Source organism: Octopus sinensis, linkage group LG8, assembly GCF_006345805.1.
Source record: "Octopus sinensis linkage group LG8, ASM634580v1, whole genome shotgun sequence".
Taxonomy (NCBI): Eukaryota; Metazoa; Mollusca; class Cephalopoda; order Octopoda; family Octopodidae; genus Octopus; species Octopus sinensis.
Window position 1 is genome coordinate 77,911,893 of NC_043004.1, and position 23,389 is coordinate 77,935,281.

General features: G+C 36.5%; 1 protein-coding gene across 7 annotated transcripts in view; it reads right to left on the reverse strand.

Moving 5' to 3' along the window:
* The window catches only part of LOC115215033 (dystrobrevin beta), a 412,633-nt gene that overhangs the window by 107,626 nt on the left and 281,618 nt on the right, over positions 1–23,389 (reverse strand). For all 7 annotated transcript variants that reach the window (XM_036505503.1, XM_036505500.1, XM_036505497.1 and 4 more), the window contains one exon: positions 21,626–21,731. In XM_036505503.1, the coding sequence (XP_036361396.1) occupies positions 21,626–21,731 (106 nt within the window). The remainder of the gene's footprint in view (positions 1–21,625; positions 21,732–23,389) is intronic.

A 23,389-nucleotide genomic window follows, 5' to 3' on the forward strand; every position in this document is an offset into this window, starting at 1 on the left:
AGGCCAGTGGACAAAATATACTGTGACCCAGTTTAGGGTCTGGTATTCATGACTTGAATTTCAAACCTTAGGGTCATCCTGATAACCATTTTTATAGCTGTATCAGGATGCTAAATGTTGCTCTTTAATTCTTTGTCCTCAAACAGTACCGTTCCCTACCAAATATGATACCACTTGAACCAACATAATTTAAGTTCACTTCAAACTACAATAGTGTGTATCACTTTGAATAAAGCTGTATAGACTCATCTTTAACCAGATGAACTGGATGCAAATAAAGGCCACATTGTAAGATATCATCCATGCAGCAGAAACATGTTTAGGACAGATTGAAATTAAATATACAGTATAATCTCTGTAAGTATGTATGTATGTATGACAGACTTTTTTCAGTTTCCACCTATCATATCCACACGCAAGGGTTTGGTTGCCCAAGGTTATAGTAAAAGGTACTTGTCCAGGGTGCCATATAGTGGAACTGATTCCAGAAGCATGTGGTTGGAAAGCAAGTTTATCACCACACAGCCATTCCCAAATTAATTATTTAATATGTTTAAGTAGCTCATAGGATGTGTTTATTCTATGCTTACAGACATAAGCGCAGTTAAATATTCTGAAGAAATCTTCTTCACCATTTTGTCAATAATTCAAAAGAAACTGAGGGTGTTATCTTAGAGGCAACCTCTGAGTATCAATTCTAGCGAAAAGCTGCTAAGAAGAGAAAATAAGGCACAAACCTCTAGTTATGGAGATAAATGAAAAACCACCACAATTCTGGTTAGCGTTAACATCCTACTAACAGTAGTAAAATCTAACCGATATTTATTCTATGCTTACAGACATAAGCGCAGTTAAATATTCTGAAGAAATCTTCTTCACCATTTTGTCAATAATTCAAAAGAAACTGAGGGTGTTATCTAAGAGACAAGGGAAAGAAGAGAAAAAAAGCAAACTAATATTTACTGATATTTCAAAGATGTCTATCTCAATGGAAAACTAAGCAAAACGGTAAAAAAAAAAAAAAAATAAATAAAAAGATCAAACAACTTCATTTGGGAATTAGTATAAAAACGGAGATAGATGTGATAAAGAAGACAACTAAGCAGAGGTCTTTGAGTAGAAGTGGGGGAGTAGAACGGTGAAAATTTCTAGAAGTGGAAAACGGTAATTTTTAGACATAACAATAAATTTGCTTTTGCAATTTTTCATGAGTTCTTGTACAAATATATAAAGTTTAGTATGCACAGGTGTGGCTCTGTGGTTAGAAGTTTGCTTCCCAACCATGTGGTCCTGTGTTCAGTCCTACTGCATGGCAAGCATTTTCTACTGTAGCCCTGGGCCAACCAAAGTACTGTGAGCGGATTTGGAAGATAGAAACTAAAGGAAGCCCATCATATATACAAATATATATGATTGTATGTATGTAGCTGTGTGAGTGTTTGTCTCCCATCACAACTTGACAACTGGGGTTGGTTTATTTACATCCCCATAACATATTGGTTTGGCAAAACAAAAGAGGTACTGGGGTTGATACATTCAACTACAAAACCCTTCAAGGCAGTGCTCCAGCACGGCTGCCATCCAGTGATAGAAATTAGTAAAAGATAAAAACATAGAGAACCTCTGAGTATCAATTCTAGTGAAAAGCTGTTAACAAGAGAAAATAAGGCAGAAACCTCCAGTTATGGAGATAAATGAAAAACCACCACAACTCTGAATAAAGAGAAAAATCAAAAATCTATCATTAGTCAGTGGCCATTCTGGGGCACTGCCATGGAGAAGTTTTGGTCATATGAATTGATCCCAGTATTTATTCTGTTGGTCTATGTTGCTGAACCACAAAGTTATGGGGACATAAACACACCAACAGTGGTTATCAAGTGGTGGCAGGGGAACAAATGCAGATACAAAGACACACACACACACGTGATGAGCTTCTTTTAGTTTCCATCTACCAAATCTACTCACAAAGCTTTGGTCTGCCCAAGGCTATAGTAGAAAACACTTGCCCAAAGTACCTTGCAGTGGAACTGAACCGCGAAGCACGTGGTTGGGAATCAAGCTTCTTACCACAAAGCCAAGTCTGTACCAAAATAGAATTAAATATTCTATTTTGATAATAAGTCTTAATAAAGCTCCAAGGCACTTGGTGGTGTTAAAGCTGGGCGATGGATCAAGTCCATCACACATGTAGGCCATTTTGAACTCAGAATTTGAAGGGGTGGATCAAATGCCACTAGGCCTTCTGTCTGATGCCCTAGTGACTCCACTAATTTGACTTGAGGATTATGTTAAAGGTAGTCGTGTCTGAGGAATACTCAGCCACTTCACACATTCCAATGATCCATCATTATATATGCGTCTGTATGTGTGTAGTGACGGCCTGTGGCTTAGTGGTTAGGGTATTCAGCTCATGATCGTAAGGTCACGAGTTCAATTCCTGGCAGCAATGATCAGATCAACTGGAAGACTCATCATCATAACTGACGGAGTCCCAGTGTATATGCGTGTATAAATATGTGCATTTGGGTATTTATACGCGCATGTGTGTATGTGTGTGTGTGTGTAAATATATATATAAACTGAAAAAAAGGCGGCGAGCCGGCAGACATGTTAGCACGTTGGGCGAAATGTGTAGCCGTATTTCGTCTGTTGTTACGGTCTGAGTTCAAATTCCACCGAGGTCGACTTTGCCTTTCATCCTTTCGGGGTCGATAAATTAAGTACCAGTTACGCACTGAGGTCAATGTAATCAACTTAATCCCTTTGTCTGTCCTTGTTTGTCTCCTCTATGTTTAGCCTTGTGGGTAGTAAAGAAATATATATATATATAAGCTGGCTGTCATCTGCATTAATAAACATAAAACCTTGGGTCATCTGCATGGTCATGTTTTGCTACATGTATATACATGTATTTGTGTTTGTGTACATACACACATAGAAATATAGATGATATAAATGTACATTGCACGCACACACACACACACATGTCTGGTGGTATGTCTAAGAAAATTATCAAAAGTAGCAAGTCAAAAGGGAAATCAATATAACAAAATCCAAAAAAGGCTCATCATGATGGTGTTGGTGGTGGTAACAACAATGGCACTGAGGGTGAGGGTTGTGGTTGTTGTAGCATATACAACAACAACAACAACAATAACAGCAGCAACAACAACCAAGTTTATCTCAGTTTCATAAGTCAGCAGGAAGTAGAAGAAATGTTATGTAGAAAAGTTTATGAAAAGTGACATTTGAATTTAGTGATAAAGAACTATATATATATATATATATATATATATATACACATAAATATAATATATATATACACACACACACATAATATATATATACATATAATATATATATATATATATATATATATATATATATATATATACATATATATATATTATATATATATATATATAATATACATATATATATACATATAAATATATATATATACATACATATAGAATATCAATACAGAACTCTTTTTTTCTCTCTCTCTCTCCCCATATATATATATATATATATAATATATATATATATATATATATATATATATATAGTTCTATTGAAATGTGTACATTTTAATAGAAGTGAACGTTGAACTAAAAACAAGCAAAACAAAAAAAATGTATAAGAAATAATGATATTTAAAGGTTCCCCTGAGAAGAAAATACTGAAATAATCTGAAGAGGAGGACAGACGTGCATACATGTGTTGTATGTAAGCACACACACACACACACACACACACACATAAATTATCACTTAAAACAGTTTGATTTTATCCCATGCAACTTAAAGTTTTGCAACATTCTAACAGAAACCTATCTCGTTCGAAGTTCAGATTATGAGTAATCTATGTTTAAATGAGCCAGGCCTCTGTTAGATGCCTATGAAACTTTAAGCTGCATGGGGTCAAATCAAACTGTTTTAAACAATAATAAATGTAATTCTTGTTAAATGTGCTGAACGCCTCTTTCTGTCATTTGCCCACTTACATACATGTGGTGTGTGTATATATATATATCATCATCATCATCATCATCATTTAGCGTCCGTTTTCCATGCTAGCATGGGTTGGACGGTTCTACTGGGGTCTGGGGAGCCCGAAGGCTTCATCAGGCCCAGTCAAATCTGGCAGTGTTTCTACGGCTGGATGCCCTTCCTAACGCCAACCACTCCGTGAGTGTAGTGGGTGCTTTTTACGTGCCACCCGCACTGGTGCCAGACAGAGCTGGCAAACGGCCACGAACGGATGGTGCTTTTTATGTGCCACCGGCACGAGGGCCAGGCGAGGCTGGCAACGGACACGAAACGGGGCGGTGCTGGCAACGGTCGCGAAACGGAAAGTTCTCTTACATGCCACCGGCACTGGTAACACATCTGCAATTTCCATTGATCGATTTCCATTGATCGATTTCGATTCTGATCCTCACTTGCCTCAATGGGTCTTCACAAGCAGAGTTTCGACATGCCACCGGCACTGGTAGCACATCCGCAATTTCCATTGATCGATTTCGATTCTGATCCTCACTTGCCTCAACACGTCTTCACAAGTAGAGTTTTGTGTCCCAAGAAGGGAAGGTATGCATACGTAGGCTGGCTCCATCCCATGTAGAAGGCCACGGGTTGTGGACTCACTTGTCCTGCCGGGTCTTCTCGCGCACAGCACACTTCCAGAGGTCTCGGTCTCTAGTCATTTCCTCAGTGAGACCTAAAGTTCGAAGGTCGTGCTTCACCACCTCGTCCCAGGTTTTCCTGGGTCTGCCTCTTCCACAGGTTCCCTCAACCGCTAGGGTGTGGCACTTTTTCACACAACTATCTTCATCCATTCTCGCCACATGACCATACCAGCGCAAACGTCTCTCTTGCACACCACAACTGATGCTTCTTAGGTCCAGCTTTTCTCTCAAGGTACAATGGGCTTCTTTCAGTTTCAGTCTACCAAATCCACTCACAATGCTTTGGTTGGCCTGAGGCTATAATAGAAGATACTTGCCCAAAGTGCCATGCAGTGGGACTGAACCCGGAATCATGTGGTTGGTAAGCAAGCTACTTACCACACAACCACTCCTAGGCCTATAAAGAAATATTTTCAACACTTTATTTGAAGTAAGTGACAGACCTCATTGAGCTATGGTGCAGTCAGAGCCACACATACTCTCTCTGTGCATACAGAGGGAATATGATATTAATTATCCATTGGTGTATATTTTACAATAAAGACCACAGAAAAGGAAGCCTTAATTTGAAAAACCTGGCTGTTTTATTGACTCATAATTGTTGCTAACTTATCCAGCTGCATATTTGAAGGACATGTATGTGTATGTGGGCAGGTGGGGGGGATAGTTAGATTTATCAGCTAATATAAAAGGAGGCGGAGGGAAAAAGCCAGTTGCTAATGGTTTCCCTTGAAAAGGAAATTATTTCTACAAATCCAATTGTATATTTGAAGGACACACATGCACACACAATGGGTTTTCACACAGTTTCCACCGGCCAAATTCACTCACAAAGCATTATTCAACCTGAGGTTATTGCAGAAGACACTGACCCAAGATGCTGCAGAGTGGGATTGAACCCAAACCCCAAGTGCTCCAAAGGGAGCTACTTGACCTCACAGCCACGAAACATTTTGGAAGAGGTTTCTGCAAATGTGAGGCCTGCATCATGTGCAATTAAGGTTGCTCAGTTAATATGAAAATTAGTTAATCTGCTTCAGATTTGATAATAATCATTGATCTTCCTAATGACACACTCTTGGTAAATATGCTTTAAAATTGGAATGATTAAGAAGAAAAAAACATGCAGAAGTGGACAATCAATACAGATAACTGCTATGGTACACTGGGTATTTATATAATCTCTATGCAATAATAATAATAATAATAATAATAATAATAATAATAATAATAATAATAATAATCATCATCATCGTTTAACATCCACTTTCCATGCTAGCATGGGTTGAACGAATGACTGAGGGCTGGTGAACCAGATGGCTGCATCAGGCTCCAATCTTGATCTGGCAGTGTTTCTACAGCTGGATGCCCTTCCTAACGCCAACCACTCCGAGAGTGTAGTGGGTGCCTTTACATGCCATCGGCATGAAGGCCAGATAGCCGCTCTGGCAACGATCACGCTCGGATGGTGCTCTTAATACCCTACTAGCACAGGACTCGAGTGCCAGTAAGGCGACGCTGGTAACGATTGCACTCTAATAATAATGCAGACTTTGTGGAAAGAGTGTGGAAAATGTGACCCACTTGGTAAGTGAATGTGAGAGCCTTGTGCAAAAAGAATACAAGCGCTGTCACAATAAAGTGTGTGTGTGTGTATCTTCATTGGCTCTTATGCTGTAAATATTAATATGAAGTAAAAGAGAACTGGTATGAGCATGTACAAAGTAAAGTTATGCAGGAAGATGGAAAAGTAACGATACTCTAGGACTATGATTTTCAGGTGGATTGTGTAATTGAACACCGTCGGCCGGATATCATTATATTGAATAAGAGAGACAAATACTGTCAGATCATTGATGTAGCCATACCAAATGACATGAATTCTGTGAGTAAAGAGGTTGAAAAAATCAAGTACTCTGAATTGAAAGTGGAAATGACAAGACTGTATGGAATGTGAAAGGGTAATGTAAAAGTGATACCAGTGGTGATTGGAGTCTTGGGCTTAATGCCATTGAAACTTCAAGACTTCTTAAGGCAACTGGAAATTCCATGCAAGATTGATGTCTTGTAAAAAGCAGCCCTTATTGGGCACAGCGCACATCTTCAGGAAAGTGTTATCAGTCTGAGGTCCTTGTTGTGACTTGACAGCTGACGAAAGAATCTGGTGCATTTTTTACCTACACTGTGTTAAACCAAAATCTAATCAGTTTGTTCTAGTCCTGATGCCAAACATTCCTGAAAGTTTCATCCAAATCCATTCAGCAATTCTTGAGATATCTTGTCCACAGACAAACAAACAAACACAACTGTAAACAATACCTCCACCTTCGCTGAGGTGGAGCTAATAATAATGATAATAATAATAATAACAATAATAATAATAATAATAATAATAATAATAATAATAACAATAACAATGATAATAATAATATAATAATAATAATAATAATATAATAATAATAATAATAATAATAATAATCATCATCATCGTTTAACATCCACTTTCCATGCTAGCATGGGTTGAACGAATGACTGAGGGCTGGTGAACCAGATGGCTGCATCAGGCTCCAATCTTGATCTGGCAGTGTTTCTACAGCTGGATGCCCTTCCTAACGCCAACCACTCCGAGAGTGTAGTGGGTGCCTTTACATGCCATCGGCACGAAGGCCAGATAGCCGCTCTGGCAACGATCACGCTCGGATGGTGCTCTTAATACCCTACTAGCACAGGACTCGAGTGCCAGTAAGGCGACGCTGGTAACGATTGCACTCTAATAATAATGCAGACTTTGTGGAAAGAGTGTGGAAAATGTGACCCACTTGGTAAGTGAATGTGAGAGCCTTGTGCAAAAAGAATACAAGCGCTGTCACAATAAAGTGTGTGTGTGTATCTTCATTGGCTCTTATGCTGTAAATATTAATATGAAGTAAAAGAGAACTGGTATGAGCATGTACAAAGTAAAGTTATGCAGGAAGATGGAAAAGTAACGATACTCTAGGACTATGATTTTCAGGTGGATTGTGTAATTGAACACCGTCGGCCGGATATCATTATATTGAATAAGAGAGACAAATACTGTCAGATCATTGATGTAGCCATACCAAATGACATGAATTCTGTGAGTAAAGAGGTTGAAAAAATCAAGTACTCTGAATTGAAAGTGGAAATGACAAGACTGTATGGAATGTGAAAGGGTAATGTAAAAGTGATACCAGTGGTGATTGGAGTCTTGGGCTTAATGCCATTGAAACTTCAAGACTTCTTAAGGCAACTGGAAATTCCATGCAAGATTGATGTCTTGTAAAAAGCAGCCCTTATTGGGCACAGCGCACATCTTCAGGAAAGTGTTATCAGTCTGAGGTCCTTGTTGTGACTTGACAGCTGACGAAAGAATCTGGTGCATTTTTTACCTACACTGTGTTAAACCAAAATCTAATCAGTTTGTTCTAGTCCTGATGCCAAACATTCCTGAAAGTTTCATCCAAATCCATTCAGCAATTCTTGAGATATCTTGTCCACAGACAAACAAACAAACACAACTGTAAACAATACCTCCACCTTCGCTGAGGTGGAGCTAATAATAATGATAATAATAATAATAACAATAATAATAATAATAATAATAATAATAATAATAATAACAATAACAATGATAATATAATAATAATAATGATAATAATAATAATAATAATAATGCTGATGATGGCGGTTGCTCCCATCAATTTTGATGTATAAGTGTTTGAAGGAGAGGATTTAAAGTTAGAGAAAGTAATAGAAAGAAAAAAAAAACACTAAGAAACGGCATCTGTTTGTGATGGATGCATGAATGTAATTTGAATCCAGGAATGGATTTTGCTATGAAGTCACAATGGGGTCAATGAGGATTTTCATTTTGCCTGCGATTGCAAGGTTCTAGTTTTTCTAATGTTCTTTTTCTTCAGCACAAATTGCTTGCATGCATCGTGACACATTTTATGCCACTCAGATCGATTTAGGCAATGACTTTCCCAAGATGTCAAGTTAAACTTTAGAGATTTTAGTGCTTTCTTCAACTTATACGAAAGGACAGGTCTTCCTCTGCCACAATATCCCTCCACTTGTTGGCCATACAAAAGAACTTTTGGAATGCAGTCACTTTTCATTCGAACAACATGTCCTACTCATATGCACTGAATTCTCATCAGCATGCTTTGGATACTGGAGGTATCATATTTTTCTAAGATTTTGACATTTGATATCTTGCCGTTTTGTGTTGCAGATATTGCACAGACAGCACATGTGAGAGGTTTCAAGTTTCTTTAAATGTCTGTAGCAGGGAGTCCATGCTTCTGCCTCGTACAAAAGTGTGCTCAAAATACAAGATTTGTATATTTGTATTTTAGTGTGTATATAATAATAATATAATAACAACAACAACAACAACAACAACAATAGTAATAATAATAATAATAATAATAATAATAATGATAATAATAATCCTTTCTATTATAGGTACAAGGCCTGAAATTTGTGGGGAGGGCGTTAGTCGATTACATCAACCCCAGTGTTTCACTGGTACTCAATCTATTGACCCCAAAACCAAAAGATGAAAGGCAAAGTCGACCTTAATAATAATAATAATAATGTTTTCAAATTTTGACACTAATCCAGCAGTTTTAAGGAAGAGGAAAAATTTATTTTAACTCAGAACGTATGAAACAAGGATTATGGCTGTTTAGGAGAAATTTATGAAAATGTTTTAGACAGGAAAAGGATCAAATGAGGCATATTATTAGTAAATGTCTTCTTAAGAGCAGATTAGATCTCTTAAAACTCTCTGAAAAATGTCCCTTATTATTATTCATATTTTACAGGGTTGTGTAAACACCCAACCCCCACTCCACCGTCGCCGCCTCATTTTTCATGCCATGCTTTTATGTAAGAGGGTCAATGTACGAGACTCAACAAACTGGTGGACCAAAACTATTTGAGAATCCCTGCAGACAAATGTTGCAGTGCCAACACAGTATACACAATCAATAAAGTCTAAACAGTACACATATGTAGAAAGAGTTCTTCAGAGAAATTTTTAAAATCTCTTTAAAAATGCTAAAGAAGAATTCGTGTTTAATATTCTAGAAGTAGTACCACAGTCAAATTCTTGTATTTGCTAAAGCCTATCATCAGCATCATCATCATTATTATTATTATTATTATTATTATTATATTATTATTATTATCGATTTTGTAGAAGAATAAAATTGGGCTGTTCAAGTATTGTTTACCAATTCCAGATCAAAAAGAAACTGTGATAACGGCACCAATCAATCAAAGAGAGATAAAGTGTTCTTTTCAAAGAAAATAATGGCATGCAATTCACAGGCAGAAGCTGATGATGGCTACGATAATATTACTACTATTAATGATGATGATATAATAATAATAATAATAATAATAATTGAAAATATGCATGCTACTTATATTTATCTAAATAAAAAAAAAAGAAAAGAAAAGGTGTGAATACTTAAGTTTTGAAGTATCTGAAAGGAGATTCTAGAAAGGAAATCGGTCGGTTATCTCAGATAAGTTTGGACCAGAAGTGACCCAAAGAGAGAAAGATAAGAAGGATGAAAATCTTTAGGTAGCTAACCGACACTTTTTTTCTAAGCTCTCAGCCTTCTTTAGTTAAGAATGGTATAATATTTCACCAATAACAGTGATTATATCTATTTCTTGTAGACACAGGCCACAAGTACCATTATTTTGGTTCTATAATTTCAGACAGCTGAAGAGCTACAGTTGATGCCAATAACTCTAATGATGCTTAAGTTTTATTAAAAACCAAGAATTCACTAAATTTTTGCCACTCAGCCCCAGCACCAAGTTCTTTATTATAAGCAGCCAAAGCCAGGTTCTTGTGAACCTGTAACCCTACAACTTATTAGCATTGAACCCTTTTTTTTTTTTTTACTAAATTTCTGTTGAAATAGGCTTTCATGCTAATATCTGAAACTGTTATTGGACAAGATGCTTGATGGCATTATTTTTTTTGGGGGGTGCTCTTAATGTTCTGAGTTCAAATCCCACTGAGATCAACTTTGCATTTCATCCTTTGGGGGATCAATGAAATAAGTATCAGCTGCACAATGGGGTCAATGTAATCAATCAGACTTCTGAAATTTCAGTGCTGCCTGACTGGCACCTGTGCTGGTGGCATGTAAAAAGCACCATTCAAGCATGACTGATGCCAGTGCCTCCTGACTGGCATCTGTGCTGGTAGAGCATAAAAAGCACCATTCAAGCATGGTCAATGCCAGTGCCACCTGAATGACTCCTGTGCCAGTGGCACATAAAAAGCACCCACTACACTCTCGGCATGGTTGGTGTTAGGAAGGGCATCCAGCTGTAGAAACCTTGCCAAATCAGACTGGAACCTTGGTGCAGCCTTCCAGCTTGTCCTCAGTCAAACTGTCCAACCCATGCCAGCATGGAAAGCAGACGTTAAACAACAATGATGATGATGATGATGTGCTTAGAGTAGAAATAATAATTGTTATTATCAAAGAGCAATGAGCTGGCAGAGTCGTTAGCATGTTAGACAAAATACTTAGCATTTCTTCTTTACATTCTGAGTTCAAATTCTGCCAAGGTCAACTTTATCCTTTCAGTGTTGATAAAATAGACACCAATCAAATACTGGGGGTCAAGTTAATTGACTTGGCTCCTAAATTCCTAGGCTTCTGCCAAAATTTGAAACCATTATTATAATTAAGAAGGAAGTAAGTGGACAGAATTGTCAGCATGCTCAGAAAAATGGTTAGCGGCATTTTGTCTGTCTTTATGTTCTGAGTTCAAATTCCACTAAGGTCGACTTTGCCTTTCATCCTTTTGGGATCGATAAATTAAATACCAGTTGCATACTGGGGTCAATCTAATTGACTGGCCTCTCCCCCAAAATTTCGGGCCTTGTGCCTGAAGTACAAAAGAATATTTCTATAGAATAAGGCAGCAAGCTGGCAGAAACATTAGCACGCTGGGTGAAATGCTTAGCGATATTTCATCTGTGGCTACGTTCTGAGTTCAAATTCCATCAAAGTTGACTTTGTCTTTCATCCATTCGGGATCAATAAATTAAGGACCAGTTGAACACTGGGAGCGATGTAATCAACACTTCCCGCCCCGCCCCAAAATGGCTGCCTTTGTGGCAAAATTTGACACTATCATTTTTATTATTATTATTATTATCATAATGATGGTAGTAAAATAGAAATATGTCAGTAAAACAAGAAGGAGAAAGGAAGACAAAAAAGCAGATCTTATATGTATTTCAACACACACAAACACAAGGATACATTGCTGGTTAAAGACAAAAGCATATTTTCCCTTTAAATTAAAATGCACTTTCTTTAAAATTTATTAAGTCAGTGGCAATTAATTAAAACTGACTTTGAAATAAAATAGTCTGCCTCGAAAACAATTTCAAATTTAATATTAGTTAGAAGAGCAGGGGAAATATGCAAAGGTAAATTAATTATAGCTTGCTGTATTTTTTTCTCTTAAATTATTTTATGAGTTAACGAGAAATAGAGGAGCAGTGCACCTGACCTTTGCAACCTCTCTAAGATTGATGTGGCTGATATCCCAACCTTACCTTCTATAATGGGGGGTGGATACAGGGAGGGTGGGGAGCCCAATTAATATTACAATGTTCCAATCTGTTTCATAAATTACAGACATATTTGGATTAATCATTATACTCTTCTGGTACCATTCTATTTGAAACCATCTTTGGTCTTCTTGTACAAAACTGTCCTTGTTATGTTCATTTAGTTTCACATTTATTTTTTCTATGCTAGCATGAGTCAGATGAGTACATTATTGAGACATTTTTACAGCTGGATGCTTTTCCTGCCACTAACCTTCAGCTGCTTATCAAGCAAGGTAGCACTTATTCCAGATGTCTTCAAATGTGGCAAAGCCAGCACTCAGTGTGATTGCTTGAAACTGAATGATTCTACCAAATTCATCCAGAAGGCTATAGTAGAAAACACTTGCCCATGGTGCTATGCATGGATACTGAACCCAAAAATACATGGTTGCAAAGTGAACTTCTTAACCACAGTCATGTCTGCACCTATATATATGAGGGGGTACCGAAAAGTTCTTGGCTTTGGGTAAAAGAAAATGACTTTATTCAACATATTCCCCTCTCAGATTCACATGCTTATTGCAGCGGTCCTTCAGTTTTTCTAAACCCTGTAAAAGAACTCAGAAGGTTGGGCCTCCAACTAAGCCATTCATAATACTCTTAAAGCCTGGAACTTTTCAGTGTTTCCTCATGTGTGTATGTATGCATGTATGTATTCATGTATCTATCTATATATATATATATATATATAATTAATCAAAGCGTGAAAACACAAAGAGAAAACACAACAACGCGAGGACGTAGAACAAATATAGTATTATTGGACACTCAGGAAGGAAGGTTTTACATTTCGAGCGGAGCTCTTCATCAGAAACATAGAAAAAGGAAAAGTCCAAGGAAGGGAAGAGGGAGAAAGAAAATCGCCAACGATACACACGCGGTCATATATATATATATATATATATATATATATATCATGCTAGCATAGAAAACGGACATTAAACAATGATGATGATATTTTGATTTAATATAGAAAGCTGTGCGCAATGTTTTACCAAAAAGGAAAACTATGGTTGTCACTAAATGTGACTAGGCTGTTGGAACACCTACATTGCTAGAAATAAGAGCTCTTTATTCTAACAACCCAGGTGTTCTAACACCTGAGTCACATTTAGTGACAATTATATTATATATAAACAATGGAAGTAATATTAATACCAAAAGACAATTGGTGTCAGCTGCTGATGGTGGTGCAGCGTCTGTTGTGGCTGGACTGGTTCACACAGGAGTGGCAGTCACACATACAATGATTGCATTTGAAGGAGTTCTCTGCTAGTGCTGCTGATTTTTCCTTCTCTGTACTTTTCTTTGATGGCAAGCACCTGTTTCTCTTCTGCTCCTTTCGTTCTTTTTCGCAGTGTTTACCTCCAGTGTGGGCGATCATTTGCAATCTCCTCCCATCTCAGGACGTCTATACACACACACACACACACACACATATATATGAGGAAATGACAAGGGACCTGGAGTTGTGGTGATTTGCTGTACTTGAGAAGATGCATCAACCTAAGTCAAGTCGCTGCCATCCATACATACAGGCTTGTCCTTTACAGGAGCTGGTGCCACATAAAAGGCACTCATGCTGGTGCTATTTGTTTGTTTGTTTGTTTGTTGAGCGAAGTGGTCTTCGTCCCAGAGTGGGAGAAGTCCGAAATGTGGTCCTTTGCTATTCATAAGACCTGCAGAAGAGAAAGCAGGTCAACCCTCGACACCGAGAGCATCGACGGATGGATGAATGCGCATCCAGGCTCAGCAGTTGCGTAGGAAGTTGGGGACAAGAAACAGGAAGAAAGAGTGAGAGAAAGTTGGAGCGAAAGAGTACAACAGGGGTCACCACCACCCCCTGCCGGAGCCTTGTGGAGCTTTAGGTGTTTTCGCTCATGCTGGTGCTGTGTAAATGCACCCATGCCAGTGGCACATTAAAAAGCGCTTAGCACACTCTGTAAAATGGTTGGCATTAAGAAGGGCATCCAGTTATAGAAACCATGGCACAACAGACAACTGGAATCTGGACAGCTCATGCCAGCACAGAAAACAGACATTAAACAATGATGATGATGACGATATTATACATATATATATATAACATTTAAATAATGAGGGAGATAAATTGAATATTAATTTATTTAATATCAATTGAAATCCAGTAGCCTAGCATACAAAAATCTGAAAAATCAGAAAAAATTTCAATACATGTGTATATCTTGCCCATCTATGTTCTGGTGTTCGCTGAATTTTCTCTGGAGAACATTTTTTTCTTTGTAGTTAGATCGTATGTGATCTTCTTCTAGCATATGACTATCCACCTAGTGGATTTTTTAGCCCTAAATATACATATATACTTTTTCTATTCCTGAGCGTTATACTAATACATCTGTTTGTTTTGTACACCACCTGTCTTCGTCTTTTGTTTTTTCGTAAACTCTCCATATATATATATATATATATATATATGTGTGTGTGTGTGTGTGTGTGTGTGTGTGTGTACATACATACACACACACACCAAGAATGCTACTACTATTGGTATCAAAGAACTGAAGAGGTTAATGATAAACCTTAAAGTGAGGAGTAAAACAAAAACAAAACCAGGCAACTGAGTTCTTCTTTAGGAGGAGCAGTCAGAGGTAGGAAGATCATCAAAAACTTTGCAATTAACAAAAATGATGAAAATTATTTAAAATCATAAATACAGTTATAAACTGACTGTATTCAATGTTATTTCTGCATCTTTTGATGCATCTGTATTAAAACGTTACATGTCTTTGAGGGGAAAGAAAATGGAATAAAAGACATTTGGCTTTCTACAGATAATGATGTTTCTTCATTAGAATTCTTTTTTTTTTTTAATAATTAGCCACAAACATTGATTTCTTTTTAATAAATTTTCATATCTGCATTTTCCCCTTTTAGCATTTAAAAATAAATGATTAAAATTTGTTGAAAATTTGCATATTTTCCTGTTTTGCTAATTCTACAGGGTCTGTCTTAAAAGGAGTGAAGCTTTTAAAACAGCAGAGTCATCAGCTGGTGGAGCATCCTTGCAACTGTAGTTGTGTATGGCTTTCCTTGACCATCAGTCTTATAATAATAATAATAATAATAATAATAATAATAATAATAATAATAATAATCCTTTCTATTATAGGCACAAGGCCCAAAATTTCAAGGGAAAGGGGCTTGTCAATTACATCAACCTCAGTGTGTAACTGGTACTTATTTAATCAACCCTGAAAGGATGAAGAGCAAAGCTGACCCCAGCAGAATTTGAATTCAAGATATAAAGACGGACACAATATCCCTAAGCATTTTCTCTGGCAAGCTAACAATTCTGCCAGCTTGCTGCCTAAATAATTCTACTATAGGCACAAGACCTGAAATTTGGCGGGGGGGGGGGGGGGCAAGTGTGCAGTTGGTACATATTTTATTGACTATAAACGGATGAAAGGCAGAGTTGCCCTCAGCAGAATTTGAACTCAGAATGTAAACAGCCAGAAGAAAAGCTGGTAAGCATTTTTGCCCAGTGTGCTAATGATTCTGCTAGCATGCTGCCTAAATAATAATAATAGCAATAATAATAATAATAATAATAATAATAATAATAATGATAATAATAATAATAATAATAATAATAATAATAATAATAATAATAATAATAATAATGGTAATGTAAAAATTTCATGTGGCATTTTCCAGGGTGACTCACTATCACTCTTTTGTTTAGCCTTAATACCTCTCTCAAAATTGCTCAATGATGCACAGTACAGATATAAAATGCTGGATAAAAATATAAATCATCTCATTTACATGGATGATTTAAAGCTCTTTGCAAAAAATGACCAACAACTCAAGGGCTTACTAGCGATTGTTAAACAATTCAGTGATGACATCATAATGCAATTTGGCCTCGATAAATGTGCAAAAGCTACCTTTATCAAAGGAAAAATGACAGAAACATCTAATGTTAACCTTGACCAGCAGAATGTCATAAAAGAGTTAGACCCAGCGGGGAGCTACAAGTACCTAGGGGTATGATGATAATAATAGTAATAAATGCCTTGATGCAGTACCAGACAGTAGCTCTCATGGCTTCTGATCTTAACTGATTGGAAGTGTTATCATGTACATTGTTTTGTCTTGGTATAAAAGATGGGCTACAGCAAATATTCTGCTCAACTAGTTTTGCAAAGTGATTTAGATTGGACAAGTCATGAGCCAAGTCACCTTGCATCCACATCAATTTTAATGGTAATTCTATATCAAACCCTAATGATTCTGCATTTAACACTGGTGGTTTTGCATCAAACGCTGGTTTTTAGTGATTTTAGTTGTTATTTCTAGATAGACCAGCTGATAACATCTACAGTGAAACAAATCTGAATTCTATTTCAATATCACAGTGTGAGAAAAAAAAAAATCAGAGATCTCATTTTTCAAAATTAAAATTTCATGATGACCAAAAAAAAAAAAACAAATGTTTGAATTGTTTCAATAAATTATCAACTTTAAAAAAAAAGGTTGTAAGAAAGTTTATGAAACAAGCAGAATTAATTGAGAATTTTTGATTAATGAGAATAACCAAATGAAAAACAAAAACCTTAACGTTAAAATATGGCTGAGTGTTCCTGGAACTAAATTAGAAACCAGAAAAAAATAGATTTGATCCGATAAACTGAAAGATTCCGTTTGTTGATTCTGTACACAATAAAATGTGTGTGTAATCAATTTTAACATAAACAAATCTTCATAATATTAACAAGGTATTATTAAAATTTACTGACAAGTATAGAGGCAATGATAAAGGTTTATGTATGAGACGGTTTGGCACAGCTGTTTTGGCGCTGCCATTTTGGCATCAGCGATTCAATTCAGACTTATTTGACTTCAGATGTTTTATGTTTCTTCCTTCATTCTCTCCCCACTCTCTCTCTCTTTATGTGTGTGAGCATCTAGTTAGGTTTGCATATATGCATTGTAATGTCTCTCTATCTCATTCATTTTCTGCGTACACATGTACGTACATAATGTATGTCTGTGTATGTTCACTTCCAATGCCAAAAAATACTGATGCTAAGAATGTCCAGGCAACAGTGCCAAACACTCAGCATCCAAAGAACCAATCATCACATCCCATTAACAATCCATACCTGAAGTTCTTTGGAACCCCATGGTTCAGCAAGAGGTAGTCAGGGATTCCATGAGTATTAATGATAATGAGCTAATTAAATGCAAATGATATTCTAAAAATCCTTTTTATGTTCAAATACCAACATCTGTAGATAATAAGGGAACACTATAGGTAGCAAAAAAGCCTTTTAATAGGGAATCACAGGGGAATTTGGTCCAAACAAGGTTTTGGTTAAAGTGGAATTTCTTAAACCTTCTTCATGGTGCCTGATAGATTAGAGTGCTGTCAAGCATTTCAGAGGCTGTTATTTTCATGACTGTGAAGGTGAAGTAATGATAATCCTTTTTATTATAGGCACAAGGCCTGAAATTTTTGGGGAAGGGACCAGTCGATTAGATTGACCTCATTACACAACTGGTACTTATTTAATCGACCCCGAAAGGATGAAAGGCAAAGTTGACCTCAGTGAAATTTGATCTGAGAATGTAGTGGCAGACAAAATACCACTAACCATTTTGCCCAGCATGCTAATGATTCTGCCAGCTTGCCGCCATAGTGAAGAAATAATAACGACAGATGAAGAATCAAGATTGGTAAGAAATGGGTGCAAGTGTGTGAAGAGGATAAAAATACTAATTAAAAAGCAATTAATTAGTATTGATGTTGAAATGGAACAGATCAACAGAATGGCAAAGTATTTTGATATTTGGGAAGTGTGAAAGAAAAATTTAATTCTATTTTAACTGGTGGTTCCCAACCGGGGTTCATATGACCCTTAAGGGATCCATAGAAGATTTTGTTATTCAAAATTAGGGGCATGAAATTGGTTATGCTTCTATAATACACAAAATATTTTTATCCTTTTTATTCTTTTATTGGTTTCAGTCATTTGACTGTGGCCATGCTGGAGCACCACCTTCAGTTGAACAAATCAACCCCAGGACTTATTCTTTGTAAGCCAAGTACTTATTCTATTGGTATCTTTTGCTGAACCGCTAGATTACAGGGATGTAAACACACCAACATTGGTTGTCAAGCAATGGCAGGGGACAAACACAGACACACAAACATACATACATATACGACAGGCTTCTTTCCATTTCCTTCTACCAAATCCACTCACAAGGCTTTGGTCAGCCTAAGGCTATAGTAGAAGACACTTGCCCAAGGTGCCACACAGTGAGACTGAACCCAGAACCATGTAGTTGGGAAGCAAGCTTCTTACCACACAGCCACACCTGACAATTTTTTTTTTACAAATCCTAATAATATCTTTATATATATAAAACTGAGAATGTGTGTCTGTCTGTGTGTTTCCCTAAAACTTGAGAACTACACAATCAATTTCATTCAAATTTTACACATGCCTTACTTAGGGTCCGGGGAGTGTCATCGGCAAAAGAAATGTTCAACTTTTTGCCTAGGGCGAGCCCACAGCAATATCATATCTTCTCCACTACGATTCCCTAAAACTTGAGAACTGCACAACCAATTTCATTCAAATTTTACACATGCCTTACTTAGGGTCCATGTAGTTTCATGGGCAAAAAAATGTTCAACTTCTTGCCTAGAGCGAGCCCATAGCAATATCATATCTTCTCCACTATTTCAGTATTATGTGTTAAAAGTGAAACAAAAACATTTCTCTATTTTATGTCAGATACTTTCACTTTAACAATAAAAATAATAATAACAATTGAATTATATGTAGTAAGTAATAATTAAAATCAAACTAAAGTATAATATAACCGTAACATAGCAAAAGTAAAAATAGCAATTGGTATAAAATTGCATCAATGATTTGAACTTGAATAAGTGGTTTCACATGAATGGGAATAAATTAAAAATAAAATTAGCGTGCAGAAATGGAATAGTCCAGATGGATAATAAAAAATAAAATTAAAGAAAATACTATTGTCTATAAAGTATACAATGTAGAGAAAAAAGAAGATTTGAACACCTGGAGGAAAGCACCATCGAAAAGTGTCTTGGTGCGACTATGAAAGATATCTAACCAGAGGCGGTAAATTTGCCACAATAGAAGCAAGGTTCGAGTCAACGGAGCGTGCAAGGGAGTACTCGACTCGAACTTGCAAAGTGGAAATATTTTATTTTTACCTATATATCTGGGACGTAGGACGTGCAGGATAAAAATTAAAAATGCCCCCCACCCCCAGAAGTTGAGGTAGGCTGGATTGTAGTCACACTTCTATACAAGAGGGAGGACAAGATACAATTGATCGAAATTGCAAGAGACGGGCTTACAATTTCAGTCTGTTATATATTTTGAGTATTGTTATCACTAGCGATATCAAGATATAACTTTGTATTTTGTATTTTATGTGTAGATGTATATATATAGATGTACATGTAATATTACACATATATACATGCACTAGCACTATGACCCGGCAACTATGGGTCATAATGCTAGTTTAATTATAAAAATACAATAGTATTTTTTCATTATCAAATAGCTATGGCGATCCAATAAAGAAAAATGAGAATCTAAAGGATTCATAGGGAAAAAAAATAGTTGAAAACCACTGGTTTAAACAAGAATTGTTATAAATCATGGCATTCTGTCAGTTATGATGATGAGGGCTCCAGCTGATCAACGGAACAGTCTGTTCGTGAAATTAACGTGCAAGTGGCTGAACGCTCCACAGACACATGTACCCTTGCGGAAATTCAGTGTGACACAGAATGTGACAAGGTGGGCCCTTTGAAATACAGGTACAACAGAAACAGGAAGAAAGAATGAGAGAAAGTTGTGGTGAAAGAACACAGCAGGGTTTGCAACCACCCCCTGCCGGAGCCTCGTGGAGATTTGGGTGTTTTTGCTCAATAAACACTCACAGCGCCTGTTCTGGGAATTGAAACCACGATCCAATGACAATGAGTTCGCTGCCCTAACCACAGGGCCATTGTGTCTCCACTATTTTAAATATTGGGTTGGTGTATAATTATTGCAGCTTTTGTTCAACAAATTTTACTCCACAAAAACAATAACATGTAACAAAAACATCTTTAAATGATTATTCCGGAGTATATTCACCATCTACTTCAATTACTGCTTCCCATTTGCTTGGCAGATGGTCAGGCCGTCATTTAAATATGTTTTTGGTATTGTTATTGTTTTTATTGAATAAAATTTGTTGAAAAAAAGCCACAATAATTCTGCACCATCTCAATAGATTCAGTGTGTAAACATGGCTGACTTATGATTGACAATATGTAAATATGACTGGCTTATGAGTGACAATATGTAAACACAGCTGACTTTTGACTGACAATATATAAACATGGCTGACTTATAACACACAATATGTAAACATGATTGGCTTATGATTGACAATATGTGAACATGAGTGGTTTATGATTGACAATATGTGAACATGAGTGACTTATGAATGATTTATGACTGATCACCCTACTACAGCTATATCAAAACAAACATCAAAACTTCATTTGTAGTTCAGTTTCTTCACAAGAAATTTAATTTCAGGCGCCAAGTTATGGAGAAGAGGAATATTGAAGTGAGGTGATTGTGTACCATATATTACTGGTACTTAATTAATTGATGCTAGAGGAATTTGGATCCAGAGTGTAAGGGAATGGATATAAAATCTCAAGGCATTTAATCCAGCACTCTATTATCCACCTAATGATAATTATAATGAAGGGGAAGCGAAAGGAGTGGGAAGAGGAGGAGGGGAGAAGAAAGAATAAAAGGAGGAGGAGGAGAAGAAGGGTGAGGGGAGAAGAAGAAGAAGACTAAATGCAGGCTATAATAACAGTAAAGTGGAACTAAATCCAACACTCTTATTATTCAAATAATAATAATAATAATAATCATTATTATTATTACGACAAAGAGGAGGAGCAGAAGATGAAGGAGAAGACGTAATGAAACCTATGGCATCAGTAAACTGGGAGTAAATAATGAATTATTTGGTGTTAGAGTTGTGGAGTTTCTAACATGATTATTTAGACAACCTATTGATTAGAATAGCAGGGAAGTGGATTGTATTTCATTCTGGCTGAATAAACAAAAATATAAACAGATCTACTATTAGATGTAGAGAGAGAGAGACTAGGATAAGAGGCCACTTACTGCATTTGAAGCGTCTGCTGCAAGTCGTGCTGCATAGCGCACGATCAAGCGGTGTTCATCATCGATGCGGGTTGTGTCTCCTATACTAGCATTCAGTTTACTCGGACTGGAAAATCAACAAGTGAAAAATAAATAAACAAGTTCAATAAACAATACATAGATAAATAAACAAGTTCAATAAACAATACATAAATAAACAAAATGAATGAATAAAATAGAAAAATAGTGAAGTTATGGAAAAGGAAGTTATTAAACAGTTTGTCTACTCTGGTTTATTGTTTGTTGCCTTACGATTCGTTCGTTAGAAATTAAGAGAAAGAGAGAGAGGTGGAGACAGATGTAGAGATAGACATAGAGAAAGAGAGGCTGACAGAGATAAAAGAGAGAGGTACAAATGGAGAGAGACAGAGAGACAAACACAGAAGAAAGGGACAGAGATGGATAGACAAAAACAGAGAGAGAAACTGTAAATTAATTATTTGAATTACTAATATACCAATTCAAAACTTGCCACTTATAAATCCACCCCTTTATTTTGAAGGGAGTTTTCCCTTTTTCTTGTGGTTCTTCTTTACTGTTTTAAAAAGCTGCCAAATATGGCAATGTGAGGTTCGGGAACAGCAAATTAACACGAAGAAACTTTCTGGTCAAAGACATAATGGACACTTTGAGAGCTAATTGATTGGTTCAAATTTGATTGACTAATTAATTTAATGTTGGTATAAACCTACCCAGAACATTCTATAGACGTTGAGTAGAGATGTGGGTTGAGAAGACCCTTTAGTCTTGTCAAGGACAAGACAACTCCACTGGTGTTGGTGTCACTATAATTCCACCCAGGACATTCTACTACTACTACTACTACCACCACCACCACCACCATAATGATGGATGAGTCCTGATATATGCAACCTTTACCCACCTACACTCAGTTCTTCATTCCCTACCCAGATCCTTAATTTTATTTCTTCCTTGCTCCATCCCAAACATTCCCATTCTCTCTTCTATAATGTGAGTATCCATGTAGCATCTCTACAATGAGAAACCTGCTCTGGACCCTCCTCCCTTTAATCCAGAGGTTCTCAATCAGAATCAACCCTTGGGGAGGTGGGGGTGCATATAACACTTTAGGGGGTCCATATAAGATTTTGTTAAAATTCATGTCCAACAAATTGTTCATACTTCTACAATGCACAAAATATTTTAATTTCTTTTTTACACAACTCCCAATAATATTGAATTATAAAAATATAGGGGGATTTTTTTAAACATCGACTGGCTAATAGGAATCAGAGGGGCCCATAGGTAAAAAAGGTAGGAAACCACTGCTTTAACCCTTTTGATACCAACCCACCTAAGACTGCTCATGATTCTATGATACAAACTGCACAATTAAAATTATCTAACTCAAAATTTTCAAAATTTTCATTTTATTTATGTGCCAAACATCAGCTTAATAAAAACAAAATTATTCTACAAAATTCTTCATTATTTTCAAAATAAATTGAAACAAGAGCAGTGTATCATCATCATTTTATTATTATTATTATTATTAAGTAGTTTTATTTTTATAGCATGCTCTCACTTCACAACCGAGCACAGCTCTGTGTGCCTTGGGTATTTGCTGTGATTTGTTGTGATGCTTTGATGGTTACTGTATTGAAAGTGTTTTGCATAGGATGTGTGCAATGCCTAGTAGTGCAATTTTCTGTATGTTATATGTGTTTGTAAGTCCTGGTGTTTTTGTTATGTATTTGTCTGAAT